The sequence below is a fragment of the Colossoma macropomum genome, unplaced genomic scaffold, assembly GCF_904425465.1.
Source record: "Colossoma macropomum unplaced genomic scaffold, Colossoma_macropomum, whole genome shotgun sequence".
Lineage (NCBI taxonomy): Eukaryota > Metazoa > Chordata > Actinopteri > Characiformes > Serrasalmidae > Colossoma > Colossoma macropomum.
Window position 1 is genome coordinate 32,723,681 of NW_023494800.1, and position 14,843 is coordinate 32,738,523.

At 41.1% G+C, this 14,843-nt stretch overlaps 1 protein-coding gene across 5 annotated transcripts in view; it reads right to left on the bottom strand.

The window, feature by feature from the left end:
- shroom3 (shroom family member 3) overlaps nucleotides 1–14,843 on the bottom strand; it is a 103,690-nt gene that overhangs the window by 32,078 nt on the left and 56,769 nt on the right. For 3 of the 5 annotated variants that reach the window (XM_036587471.1, XM_036587472.1, XM_036587474.1), the window contains one exon: nucleotides 10,171–10,284. The exons of 1 other annotated variant lie outside the window; for it this stretch is intronic. In XM_036587471.1, coding sequence (XP_036443364.1) covers nucleotides 10,171–10,284 — 114 coding nt within the window. Of the gene's footprint in view, nucleotides 1–1,569; nucleotides 1,973–10,170; nucleotides 10,285–14,843 lie in introns of those variants that run through there. One more of the 5 variants, XM_036587473.1, reaches the window with a different exon arrangement.

Consider the following 14,843-nt stretch of genomic DNA (forward strand, 5'->3'; position numbering starts at 1 on the left):
ATATGGTTCTAAATAGGACCTTTTTAGAAAAGGGTTCTACATAGCACCCAAAAGGGTTCTACTATAGTAACAATGTCAAGCTTATAACCATAGAAGAACTATTTTGGGTGCTATAATAGCTCTACATAGAACCATGTGCAATACATTTTCCATCAATCTGAAGGACGATTTCACCATGCAAAGAACCCTTTAATCATAGAACCATCTTCTTTACTAAAGAACCCTTGAAGAACCATCTTTTTTAAATGTGTACAAAACCTACCCCATTCACATCTGCACAGTCACCTGGTAGTGAACTACATCATTTAAGGTGTTTAGCATTGAGCAACATTTATCTAAAGGTTTCTGGAACCTGGTTCTTTCTCTACTAGAACAAATATCATTCTGAGTGGCTTCTTTGTACTTGTGGTGAACGTAAATTAAACATCTCACCCGGCACTTCAAGAACCTAGCGATATTTACATGACACACAAAGTGCCTCGAGACAGTTACCCGGTCATACACAATCACTCCAAGTGCCTACTGACCACTACCAAACACAGAAAGCACCCTGAGAGAGTTACCTGGTACACCAGGCTCCTATGGACCATTACTGGACACAAGTGCTTAGAGGCAGTTACCTGGAACACAGACTGCATGCCTGCAGACTGCATTACTGGGCACAGCGAGCTCCTTGAGACAATTACCCAGAACACCAAGTGCCTACTGACCATTAACAAGTACAAAAGATACCTAGAGAGAGTTACCTGCTACAACAAGTGCTTGGTTACCATTACCAGGCACGAAAAGAAGCATCTATAGACCATTACTTGAACAAAACGTTCTTAGTTACTATTACTAGGCATAACAAGCACCTGGATACAGTTATCTAGAACATCAAGTGCCTACTGACCATTAACGAGCACAGAAAGCACCTAAAGAGAGTTACTTGGCACACCAAGTTCCTAAGGACCATTTGCAGACACAACAAGTACTTAGAGACAGTTACCTGGAACACCAAGTGCCCACTGACCATGAACAAGCACAAAAAGTACCTAGAGATAGTTACCTGGCACACCAGGCTCCTATGGACCATTACCGGACACAAGTACTTAGAGACAGTTACCTGGAACATGAACTGCTGACCATTACTGGGCACAGAAAGCACCTTGAGACAATTACCTGGAACACCAAGTGCCCACTGACAATTAACAGGCACAAAAAAGTACCTAGAGACAGTTACCTGGAACACTGAGTGCTTGGATACAATTACCAGGCACAAAAAAGCACCTGGCACCTAAAAGAAGAACTTTGGGAGGGGTACCCCTAAGTGGCACACCAAGTTCCTAGGGACCATTACCAGGCAAAACAAGCACCTAAAGACAGTTGTCTGGAACACCCAAGTTCATAGTGACTGTTTCCAGGCATATCAAGTACCTAGAGACAGTCACCTGGAACGCAAGTGCCTAAGGTCCATTACTGGACACAGAACAGGCACAACAACCATTCGAAGACAGTCACTTTAACATCAAGTTCCATGGTATTGCTGCATGGTCACAGACGTCTTCCAAACACCTAAGTGACATTTACCTGGAGGTGAATCTGAGCACCTTGGAGATCAGACCAGTCGCTAGGCTGTTGACACTGGTCTCCGAGGGCGTCTTGCACAGTGCGCCTTCTGACCTCCCGAGTTCTGACCTTTTCTGCTTCCTGCGCAGTTTCCTGCGGTAAAATGCACCCAGCAGCTCCATTTGCTCCTTGCCCGGTGAACTCTTGCGCTCGAATGGTGAATTGCGATCGGAGCCAGGCAGTTAGCAACGCGGGGATGCAAACTGTCATTAAATCACGCAATTAAACGTCATTACGACTCGTACGATAAGGCAGTAGAATAAACATCCTGCCTCTGACAAACCAGCACAGAGAGGGCGGAGAGAGAGACAGATAGAGAATGAGAGAAAGGTATACATGAAAGGGTGGGGGTAAAAAGGAGGTGAAAGCAAGGCAGAGTGAGGAAAAGAATGAGACGGAGGAAAGATCAGGCCAAAAAATAAAGAAAAACAGAGTTCGGATGCAGCGCTCTACTCCATTTTGAAGGCTGGGAGCAAACACTAACACATGATAGCATGTGCACCCACAGCTGAACAAAGAGGACTGTGTTTTCATCTTTCTCTCTTTTTGCTTCTTCCTCCCTCTTTCTCTCCAAACCTATCTATCAACACGTGACTCCAGTGTGAATTCATCAGGCACATCCACTCCCGGGGGGCGTTTTTAGGGCTGAAAGGGACAGGAAAGCTGTATAACACCAGTTCTAGGGTGTAACTCGGCTACATTAGTTCACCAGTGACAGGCACCTCCTGTCCTGCGGGGAGACAGGTGTAGTGCAACAGGTGTCTTCACCTGTGTGTTGATTCAGGGCAACAGGCTGATGACATGGGCCTGCGCAACGCCCACCCCCCCTCCTCGTTCCACATCTCGGTCTAGAGTACAGGATTCAGGGTTAAGTTGGGGAGGGAAGTGTTTCACAAAGCCATCACACAGCCCTGGCACCTCTCTTTCAGCTCGGACACAATAGCGGCGGATTTCCGCGCTCTTCCGTGGTGCGTCTCCTGGGAGACTCCAGGATTTTCCCCTCGGACACGCGGACCCTCCCAACGTAAGCTGAGCCCCAGGAATGCGACAGATCTGATACACTCACTTATTCACACCCAGACCTCCATAAAGCTCCGGCTCAAAAACACCTCGCTCTCTCACCATCTGTGAATATCTCTGTGTGTCTTTCTCTCTGTCCATCTGTCTCTGTTTCTGTTTGTCTTTCCCTTTCTTATAATGAATATCTGTCTATGTTATTTATTCTCCCTCCCCCTCTCTTCCTCCCTCCCTCTCTCTTTCCCTGTATTCTGCGGGGCTGGTCTATAGCAGGGTGTGTCTGGGTGCAGAAACCTTATCTGAGCCTGGGGAATGCTGGTTGCAAATCTGTTTGATCTGAGGAAACTGAAACTGGAGAGAGGATTAGATGGCGGGAGGGAGAAAGAGAAATGGAGGGATAGAAAAGAGAGAGGATGGGGTGAGGACTGAGGAGAGGTTCAGATGCCTGTTTACCGTTCAGCCTGCAGTGCTCTCAATAAGATAAAGTTAGAGATTTAGGGTGTCTGAAATCACTAAAGTCAAACTAACTAACACCAGTATTCCCAGAACACTACCGACACTACCAAAATACCTTCTCCGGATACTATACAGGTTTTATTTACCAAGCTTTCTGCTTTTATTTCTGTTCAAACTCCTGAACAAGTGAAAAGAGTCTCATCTCAGAAACCACCCTCAGTCACTGAAGCAGTCAGTGATGCTCTCCAATCAACCTCCGAGAACTACTGGAAGTGTCTATAGCTATTATATTTACAAGGTTGACTGGACCAGGTGGTCTGGAGAGGGTCACTTTCAATATGTCATAGCATAATAACTGGTGTTCCCCAGGGACCAGTTCTTGGTCCACTCTTATTCTCCACCTACTGACTCAATGTTCACTGCACATGGCTTTTCCTGGCACGTTTACCATGAGTCAACCATTTTATGGTTCACAGCTACACCTCAGATCTTTGCCTTTATGTCTGGCATGTCCTTCCTAAAGATCGAAACTTATATACAAAGATAAATGTTATGACTTTAGTGTCCTTTTCTGTCAGTTGTGTAATAAACTACCCTCTCGAATGTGAATCGCCCCATCTCTGCACTTTTAATGGTCTTAAGACTCACCTGTTGGCCAAACATGATTAATGAATCTTTCACATCAATACAATGCTATACATAAATGCTCTTTTGGTAGTGCGGATGCACTTCATAATGTTTAAGCACTTTACTGTTCACTTGCAAGTGTTTTTTTTTGCTAAATGTAAATTAACTGGGCTCTTGCTTTTATGTTAGCTTTGTATTTTAAAAAATTATACCTGCAAACGGTCAAGCTAGACTACGGCTCTCGTGTTTTAGGTTATGAATCTTCTCTCCGTGTACTGTTCTTCTATCTCTATGTACGCCTTCTACCATTTGCATCTTTTTGGCAAGTCACACTGAATAAGAGCATCTGCTGAATAATTAATTGTAAATGTAAACGCTACTCGAACATCCAAATTCCCCCAACATCACCCAAGCTAACTGAAATACTCATATTCTCTAAACACTTCACAAGATCAACAAAAAGGCATTAAATCCTACTTCTTATGTCCATTGTGACAACATATTAATGTCTGAGACATACTGTAATGTCTCAGAATAGAACACAACTAACTACGATCACAATCTCTTTCACATTCTCCGAACATTACCAAAACAAACTCAAATAAACATCCACATTCCAGAGCTGGCAGTCAGCTTTTAACACGTCCTCACAAAAAATTGTGACAAGTCAAAGCGGACATGCCCGGTATACATAGCAACGATCCCAAACATCGGATTCTGTGGTTCTTTCCTTGTACGGAAACATGTAGAGATAGGATATCAAACGCCAGACAAGGCACACATTATGATTTTTGGGCAAGAGGGGAACTGAGGAGGAGGGGGCAGGTCAAGAGTGACTGTCCCCCTAGACTCCCACAGGGACCTCAGATCATTATCTCCAGCCAGTTCTGAGAGATTCTGTCACTATCCTGCTATCCAGATCCCAAAGGAACCATGGCAGTAATGTTCCAACTGACAGACGGCAGGAGAAGAGAACCTGGTTTGGGATCTAGCAGTCCAGGCAGAGGAGGAACTGTGATTAATTCAGGTCACCACTGAATAACGTATAATCCTGCCTATGAGCTGAGTAGCGCTGGTATGCATGGACCTCAGGAATGTGTGGAAAACACTGGTCATGAACTGTACATGAACTATACATCATTATCCCCAAGGTATTAGTTATGAGGAGGAACGAAAGGGGAGCAGACACAGATAACAGAATGTGAAATGGATGAAGAGAAAGTAAGAGAAAATGAGGAAAAAGAGAGACAGAGAGAGTAAAAAACAGTAAAAGAGATTTGGATGGAATTGTATGTGATCAGGGCTTCACTGCAGCAGTTATAATGTGTGTACTGGTCCACCTTAACTATCCACAGAGACCCCAAAAACCAACCTCCTCTGAAAATACCAGTATTGGTTTTTTTATTGCTTAAATGAAAAAAGGGACAAAACCTCTACGGAGAACAAACTTCTGCACATTTTTATGCACAATTACTGTAAATTTGTTGTGTATTTTATTATGTAACTCTGTAATTAATTACACTACCATTTAAAAGTTTGGTATCACTTGTCATATTAATAGTTGTTATTCAATAATCACTTATAAAGTTTGCTTGAAATGAGACTGAAATTTTGTAACCTTGATAACAAAACCCAAAACGATGGTTTATTCACAATTGAAAGTATTTTGGGAACAATAAGAAGCAAAATGTATTTATTTATAGTAATAGTCATATTAGTATTCCAGTGGTAATCACCACTTTTGGAATCTGGATATTAATTTTATTGTAAGCTGAAAGATGTAAAATATTAGCATAATTTTAGAATATTTGCAACATAACAATATAAATGCAACAAAATTAATATAATCAATATTACTTAACGTTAAATGATACTGTATGTCATCGCAAATAACATCACAACTGTTGCAGCAATCACATCGCATTACTGGTTCTGAGTGCTGATCGGTTGGCATTACTACTGCTGAGTGCTGACTGGTTGGCATTACTGCTGCTGAGTGCTGACTGGTTGGCATTACTGCTACTGAGTGCTGATTGGTTGGCATTACTGCTACTGAGTGCTGATTGGTTGGCATTACTGCTACTGAGTGCTGATTGGTTAGCATTACTGGTACTGAGTGCTGATTGGTTAACATTACTGCTACTGAGTGCTGATTGGTTGGCATTACTGCTACTGAGTGCTGATTGGTTAGCATTACTGCTAGTGAGTGCTGATTGGTTAGCATTACTGGTACTGAGTGCTGATTGGTTAGCATTACTGCTACTGAGTGATGACTGTCCACACTAGAAATTCTCTGAAAAAACATGGTGTTAATTATGTTTTGCATTATTTGAGTAGGGCACTTCACAACCAATCAGATTGCGTATTCAGAACTAACTACTGTATAAAAGTATTCAATTACATTTAAACAGTAAAAGAAAATGACGAGGATAACGACTTTTAGGGCTTAAAAACACAAAAACGCAAAACAGAGTAGAATTTTAAATCACTCTGTGTGGGCTAATCTGAGGGACAGACAGGAAACACGGCTCCGCATCTGTCTGTGTGTATCTACAAAAACAAACAGGACGCCATCTGTTGGACTAAACTAGCTCATAACAAAGATCGCTCATCAGGCAATAAGTCATATTCTTTACAATGAGTTCACAGAAGTCAGAAACCACCTTTTATATATTTAATTTCTGGTCAAAACAGCTGCTGAGTACAACTTACTGTTTATTCAGGAGCTACTTCTGAGGAGATTAGATATAAGATAATTCCACATTATATTTACTTGTGGAGGCTTCTGTGTAATTTTCTGATCACAATTAAAATGAAAAGTGGTCTCTGACCTCTGCACAGTACTGTCTGACTGCATGTTATGACGTCCCAGAATAGAGTCGTCATTACTGCGGTGAAACTGCTGTGAGATATTCTGGTCATGTACTGTATCATGTCTGCTGCTATTATACCATAACTGCTAACCGCACAACTCTAAACAACTATATCTCAAGCCCAGATTAAGCCTGAGAGATTACAATCTCTTACAGTGTTGTAAAGACAAGATTACGAAGTCAGTGAAAGCTCAGTGGGCACTGCTCCAAACAGTGTCATACTGCGATTGATGGTGTATATATGAGGGAGATGGGCTTTGTGTGGGGGTCTGCGCTTCTAAGTGATGAAACTGCGCACTTATAAAACTATCACTATAACAAACACAAGGGCAAGAAGCGATGTTTGGGTTACAGAATGAGACGTATTCTCTGTGAGTTCTTTCAAGAAGTTCTCATATTTTCATTGTAGCAGCTCATTTCTGCCGTTTAATCTTCTCTCTCTGTTAAGGATTTCTCAGTACTACTGAAAAAGCCAAAAATTCGGATTTTTTTTTTCTGAATGTGCGCACACACTTGCAGTGCATCCAGCAATAAAGGCAGCTAAATATATGGGGCTGCTTCTTTTATAAAAGACAGAAAGCTCCAATTCCACACACTGATCCATTTTACTGACCAATGTGAACTGTTCAGATGTAAACAGAGTCATTCAGAGTGGTTTGGTGTGAAACGCTCAGTTCTAGAGAAACTTGCCGAGTCAGAATTGTTCACAGTGGTGGTGATAGGAACCAGACGTCCACCTCTAAAAGCTCCCTCACAGAAAGTTACTACATGAAATGGTTATGAATTCACTGCCTGATTGTTTTACGATAGTTTTGAGATAAAGTTTGACCTGATTTTTTTTTTTCGTAAACCCACGGTAGATGAGGCCAAAGAGAACTTCAGATATTCCACAATTTTAGCATCATCAACATTTAATATAAAAAGTCAGAAGGCTCGTGAAATTTCACTGGTGGTTGTGATAGCAAATAAAATTTGTGTTGTAGTCATGGTGACTCCTGGTTCCTATCACCACCACTGTGAGGAAATCTGAGTTGGTAAGTTTCTCTACAATGAACCGTTTCACATTAAGCCACTCTGAACGACTCTGATCTTAAGTTTTGGACTGAGACTAAAGTTAACAGTAGTTGTCAGGTCTTTGTCCCCCCTTTGCTGCAGTTAACAGCCTCTACTCTCCTGGGAAGCCTCTACTAGATGTTGGAACATTGCTGTGAGGATTTGATTGAGCATTAGTGAGGTCAGGTACTAATGTTGGATGATCAGTTCTGAATCACAACTTATACCCAAAGGTACTGGATGGAGCTCCATCACTCCAGAGAGTGCAGTTCTGCTGCTCCACTGCCCAGTGCTAGGGGGCTTTATATCCCTCTAGCCCATGCTTGGCATTGGGCATGGTGACCTTAGACTCATGTGCGTCTGCTCCTTTTCTACACTACATTTAATATTTAAACTGCAGCACATATTCAGTTCAAATGAACTACAACGATGCACTTGAGAAAGTAGATGAACCATGCAAGAACCCCCTCAGCCCATTGCCATAGCAACGCCCCTGTCCTGGATTCCGCTGGTAGCAGCGCAGAGGAATCCAGTTATTGAAGAATTCCACTAAGCGACCTTCCCATCGCCACCTTATTAGGACGAAAGGGAGTTGGAGGAGGCAGCCGCAGCTGTATTTATAGCATGTGTATACAAAACGAGAAAGGATGAGGGATGAAAACACAAAAAAAGGAAAACAGAAAGAAAAATACAGAGAGAAATGTTACAGGCACGTCTTCCAGAAAGAGCTGTTCAGTACTTTTTGTGAAAAACGAATACAAATTTCTTCTTAAACACCTTGAAAATCATCAATCAGCAGTTATAACACAGAAATAAAAGGGGCAACAGAGACCCGCAGTTTGCCTAATAGTGGGCCCACATTCATCCGTACAGATCAAGGTAGCATCAATCAGCATTAAACCTGTCAGATTCATCAGATATAACAGGGGACTGATGCCTTTTATATTTATGGTATTAGTGTTATAACTGCTTATTAATTATTTTAGGTTTATGGTCTAATTAATATCCTTTAATAAGCTAATTTTAAACCATTCGTAAACACTTTATATAATAAAGGAATCTTATTGTACAGAGATACTACATGTTTAGATGATTGGACAGACTGTTGGCTGAATTTACGGAGCTTCCCGCACTCGCACTGCACTATTCATGTTTACAATATCACGCAGTCAGCTGGCGCAGGAGGCACACGCCAACAAACAGGGATAATCTATATAGAGGAATTTATGTTCAACTGCATTGCATTTCATAGAGACGTATGAGTAACACAAACAACATAATTCTTATTAAGTGAATTTAAACTATAATTCATTTCACTTCATTACAGGAAAACATAAGTATATTAAATATGTAACATTATATAATCCTATTACTGTAACGTTACTTTTTACCACATTACCCCAACACTGCTAATCACTGAACCACCTACAGTGCTGCTTGAAAGTTTGTGAACCCTTTAGAATTTTCTATATTTCTGTGTAAATTTGAGCTAAAAAGTCATCAGATTTTCACACAAGTCCTTATAGTAGATAAAGAGAACCCAATTAAACGAATGAGACACAATTTTTAGAATATTAGAATAGAAATGATCTAATATTACATATCTGTGAGTGGCAAAAGTATGTAAATCTTTAGGATTAGCAGATAATTTGAAGGTGAAAGAGAATGTGGGCCATGCAGCAAGACAATGACCCTAAGCACACCAGTTCTACCAAAGAACGGTTAAAGAAGAATAAAGTTAATGTTTTGGACTGGCCAAGTCAAAGTCCTGACCTTAATCCTGTAGAAATATTGAGGAAGGTTCATGGGAGGAAACCCACCAATATAACAGAGTTGAAGCAGTTTTGCATGGTGGGCTAAAACTCCACCAAGCCGATATGCAGGACTAATCAATAGATACTGGAAACGTTTAGTTGCAGTTATTGCTGCTCAAGGGGGACACACCAGACACTGAGAGCAAAGGTTCACATACTTTAGCCACTCACAGATGTGTACTTTTGGATTATTTTCCTCAATAAATAAGTGACCAAATCTAATATCTATGTCTCATTTATTTAACTTGGTTGTCTTTATCTGCTATTAGGACTGAAAATGAAAGTCTGATGAAGTTTTAGGTCAAATTTATGCAGAAATATAGAAAATTCTGAAGGGTTTATAAACTTTTGAGCGCCGCTGTACCTGCAGGACACACACAAAGCAAAGTGAATTTCTCTGCAGTATCTTTATCAGATGTGATGATGCCAAAACAACAGTACAGATTCCAAAAATAGACGTACAGTACAACATAAAAACACACAAAAACAACACAGAATGCACATCTTGTCAGGAATCAGGAGTACTTGATTCAAAAGTGATTCAAAAATAGTTCCACATGAATTAAATATATAACATCAACGCAATTTCTGCCAAATGTGAGTAAACCGAAACAAAAAATTGTGGCGATGCGCCATTTTATTCATGTACAATGAATAAAATTTAAACCTACTAAAGTCAGTGCTGTTTTTCAGCGCAGTAAGACATATAAACACAAGCAGACCTGTTTTTGATGCGTAGCTGAACTCCTCCGCTGCATCGGTCTTTGCGGGCCCGCTGGCAGGAGGACGGAGTGAGGGGTCGGGACTCGCCGCAGCACGGACCTGCACAGCACTCTCTAAACAAACACGTACAGAGATACGGATACAGGATATAATTACACTCCTCACATACAGATATTTCAAACAACCACTGCATTTAAGCAGTAAACTTCATAGTCCGCTGTAGCATTTCATTCTACGTTTCCCTAGTTTGGACCACGCCTTCAATATATCAAAAGCTCGGACCAAAAGCTTGCATCTCTATTTTTGTCGTTTTTCAGTTTTTGAAAGTATTTGTTGCCGTTTGCATTGTGTGTAAATTTCATGAAGAATGGACCGAAGCAAACGGCCCAAAATTACTTAGAAAAAATTCTGGTTCCATTGACTTACATTAAAAGCAAAGTAGGTTTTTTCCTTCTCCTGTAAAGTTACTGTTTTGGAGATACGAGGTTTTGTTCTGACAGTATGAGTAGAGACTGTACGACTGAAGGGGAGAGGACTCTGAGAACTTGGGCTGGAGCTTCTGGAGCTTCTGCTTTGAATCAGATGCCAGTATTGATTCACACCATGTTCTTTTTGAGGTGTCTGGTGCAAAACTGAATGTGGTATTATCGCTCCCAACTGGGCTGGTATGTCCAAGTGTTTTCAAGTCATTTTTGTGTCATCAAGTGGACGGAGAGATCTTTCCGAAAAACACTGCTGGTGTGGACAAAGATATTTTTGAGAACAAGGAAAAAAACTATGGTCATAAAAATATCCAGATACATGTGGACGAGGCCTTTTTTCACTTGGTCTGGTGGGGGAGAGTTTAGCCAGTACCTCACCGCAGCGTCCCCAGTGTCCTCTGATTTGGCATGCACTTTTGTATGCGCTCCAATTCATACGACTGGGGATTCGGTGAGGGAATCTTTCCAAATGAGAGCGTCATAATACAGCCACGGCCTCAAACAGCCAGTGCTGACCTCTGTTGAAGGGTCTTCTGAGACCGTCAGCTTCTTCAGAAGACGCAGTTAAAAGACTTTATTTGCTGTCTTATAAATCAAGGCAACCCGAGGCAACACTCTGAAAATCCTTCTGCACGTCTAGGCCAAGAATCTGACCAGTGGACCATTTTATCCACAAATTTAGTTTAATGAGGGAAGAAACTGATCAACTTTGGCTCGTTTCACCAGATAACTGAGGAGAACTGAGGAGCAGTGATATTCTAAAGACATTGTGGCTGGTCTTATAGGCCTACAGGAGCCTAAGAAAGTATCTTAAGCCAATGTCAATATCAGGCATTCAGATCATAAGTCTTGATATCAAAATTCTGCCTATGATCTTCTAGCCGAGCCAGTGAGGCAAGACAGACATCTAATATAAAACTGTTTAGAGTGTGTAATCCAATTTATATACAGCATTAAAAAAATCTTAAATGAGTGTTGGAAACAGGGCATGTAAATTTATATCCTCTGTTACTTCCTAATTATGCTGGCAGTTAAGCTAATGTGTAGGCCTTTAGTCGAGCTCCTGAAGTCCTAACCAATGGGAGAGCTCACCAGGCTGAGGGGAAAAAACCTCTGGATAACTGGATAATTTTCAGGAATTTAACTCTTTGACTCCAACCAAAACTTAACAATGAAATAAGAATATTACAACACATCCGCAGTTCAAATGCAACAAGAATGACGATTACATTAAAATTATCAAAATCACTGGGCCTTCTCCGAAGCCTAGAAGGCTCTGAGGGTTCCCCACTGCTGTACAGGCGAGGACACTAGACCACCAGCACTAAACCATGTAGCATGTTAGCATGTGCATTATCTTGTGTTTTAGCTTGCACTGGCTCTTGGTCGGCTTAGGCTCTGATCAGTAACTTCTGTTTGGTAATTTAAGACTGTATTTGTCTAAGGAGGCACCAGTCTGGCCTTTAACCACACACCGTTCCTGCGTTCTGTTAATTGCTGTGTTGTATCTGGCACAACGTCCAAACCGGATACAGGCAGAGGAGAGCATGACACCCGCGACTGCTCTGCGAGTTCCTGTGTTGTTTGGTTCAGAACTTCTGAACCCACCGGATCAGTGCTTGAGAGCTTAATCAGAATATCTGTGGGCAAGCACATATATATACACACATCGATCAGGCATGACATTATGATCACCTTCTTGTTTCTCTGTGAGGGTCCATGAGGGTCCTGACCACTGAAGAACAGGGTAAAAGGGGGCTAACAAAGTATGCAGAGACACAGATGGACTACAGTCTGTAACTGTAGAACTACAAAGTGCACCTATATAGTAAGTGGAGCTGATAAAATGGACAATGAGCGAAGAAACAAGGAGGGGGTCATAATTTTATGCCTGATCAGTATATATACGATCAATATTACTGAAAATCGCAAAAGTGATGACATTATGCATTTTATCGCTCTTTAAATATCATCAACCAATTAACTGCACACATACATACTTTGAACACCACTTGCAAAGACCATAAAATGAACTTGTCCAGAAGAAGAGTGCCAGCGCACCAATTTGGCAATATTTTGATTTTCAATCACACAAATGCAGAGAACCACCAGATGGTAACAGCGTTACATGCTGTCGTAATTATATGGAAATTATATTATCATCAGAGAAAATGCAAAATAATATAGAGTAAGACTCTGTAATGCTCACCTGTAGTACTTTAACCTAATTCCATTTGGATCACGGTAATACATTGTTTAGGGGAATACAATATGGCTAAAGTTTAGCAGGTACGCCGGTTTAAGGCAGTTATGAACATGTCTAAAACCATCATTCCCCAGTTTTCTGACCTAAAAGTTGCTAAAATAATGTTTTAACTGTTTTTATTACCTTGTAGTGTCTCAAGTTTTATTAAAAAGCAAAAAAAAATAAATATGCCAACAAGACAATTCAAGATAATATTTGAATTATAATGATAATAATTGATGGAATATTTAAAAATGAAAATCTTTGACAGCTGCAGCCTTCACTCCTGATAAAATGGCCAAGGAAAATAAAAAAGCCCCAAGAAGGAGCAAAATTTTTAGAGCAGCTTAAACACACACTTCCTCATAGATATCTGCTGATGACACACACACACACACACACACACACACACAGACAGACACACACACACACACAGACACACATGCACACACAAGGAAGCGTGTGTCTGTTTTAACACACCTGCTGAAGGCAAATTCAGTTCCATTCATTCAAATCAGCTCCAATCAGTTCAGTTTCTGGTCAGTTCGGTTCAGTTTCACTTCTAAATGACATGAGATTTACACACACACACACACACACACACACTACCCTTAACCACTCCTGGCCGCTGCTCTATCTGATTAAGTCCAAGGTGTCGTGGGAAAGTCATAAAGCAGAATCATATTACACTTTTTACTAAGCTTTCCTCTCTCTCTCTCTCTCTCTCCCTCTCTCTCTATCTCTCAGTGTCTCTCTCCCTCTCTTTCTATAGTTATATGCAGAAGTTTGAACACTGCCCATCAAATGACATGTTTTGTTGATTTTCTAAGTGAAAATAAGTTACAGCACACTTAAATAAGGCATCTTTCTGCTAACTTTAGTGCAGTTTCTGTGTTTAACATACTGAAAAGAACACTTGCTCAGGCCATACTTCATGCTTTTTTCCTAATATGTCAAATAAAACAACTAAAGAAAACATGGAATTTGATGGGGGTGTTCAAACCTCTCCATACAACTGTATCTTTCCCTCAAATAATTAGGAAAACAGATACATGCAAAGTTATTGCCATACAAACACAGAAATATATTCCAGTTTAAAACTGACCACCTAAAGCTCACGCAGTTCAGGACCAGCTCAGCCAGAAAAACACATCCCATTCCCACCCATCCTACCACACAATCACACACTTATCCATCGGATCCCCTACAAACCCCCCCAGGACAGAGGATTTTTGTGGAATATGCAAACACACAGAATTCTGTGTTTATTGAAAAACCAAATCTGGGCTCTGCGGTGAAAATCTCGGCCCCGGGCGAGCGTCCCTTTACGCAATAACGGACGGAGAAAATAAGGAAACGAGCACATTCCTGCTGCCCCCAGTAAAGCATGAAATACGCACTCTGGAAATCCTAATCGGATCCTGGCCACGTTATTCTAACATCGATTAACGCAATTAACGAGGCTTAGGGAACAGAACGGAGCCTGTGCTGCCAAAGCCAATTAAAATAGAGATCATATGTATCTGAGTGTGAAGGACCTGTTCAACATCTGCCAGTGCAGCGTGTTTAGCTGGATGCTCTGCTGGAAGTGGATTTGGGACTCTGCAGCTGACGCAGTGTATAAAGGCAATTCCGGTCCTGAATTCAGAAGAGAAGCCATGAGACGATGTCTGCCACTGCTTTAGTGTGCGTCCTGTGTGCACATGCATGTTTGACTGTAATGTCAACTCCCTTTTCAATGAATTCAAAAGGAACTCTATTAGAGATGATCTTTGTCTTGTGTGTGTCAGAGCCCGACCAATATATCAGTCGGCCAATAATATTGGCTGATATTATAAATAGTGGCTTTTAAAAACATCATTTACTTTTTATAGACTGAACTGGAGAATATGAACCCAGATCACCATCATGGGTCAAATAACAAAAACATCGACAGTACTGTGCA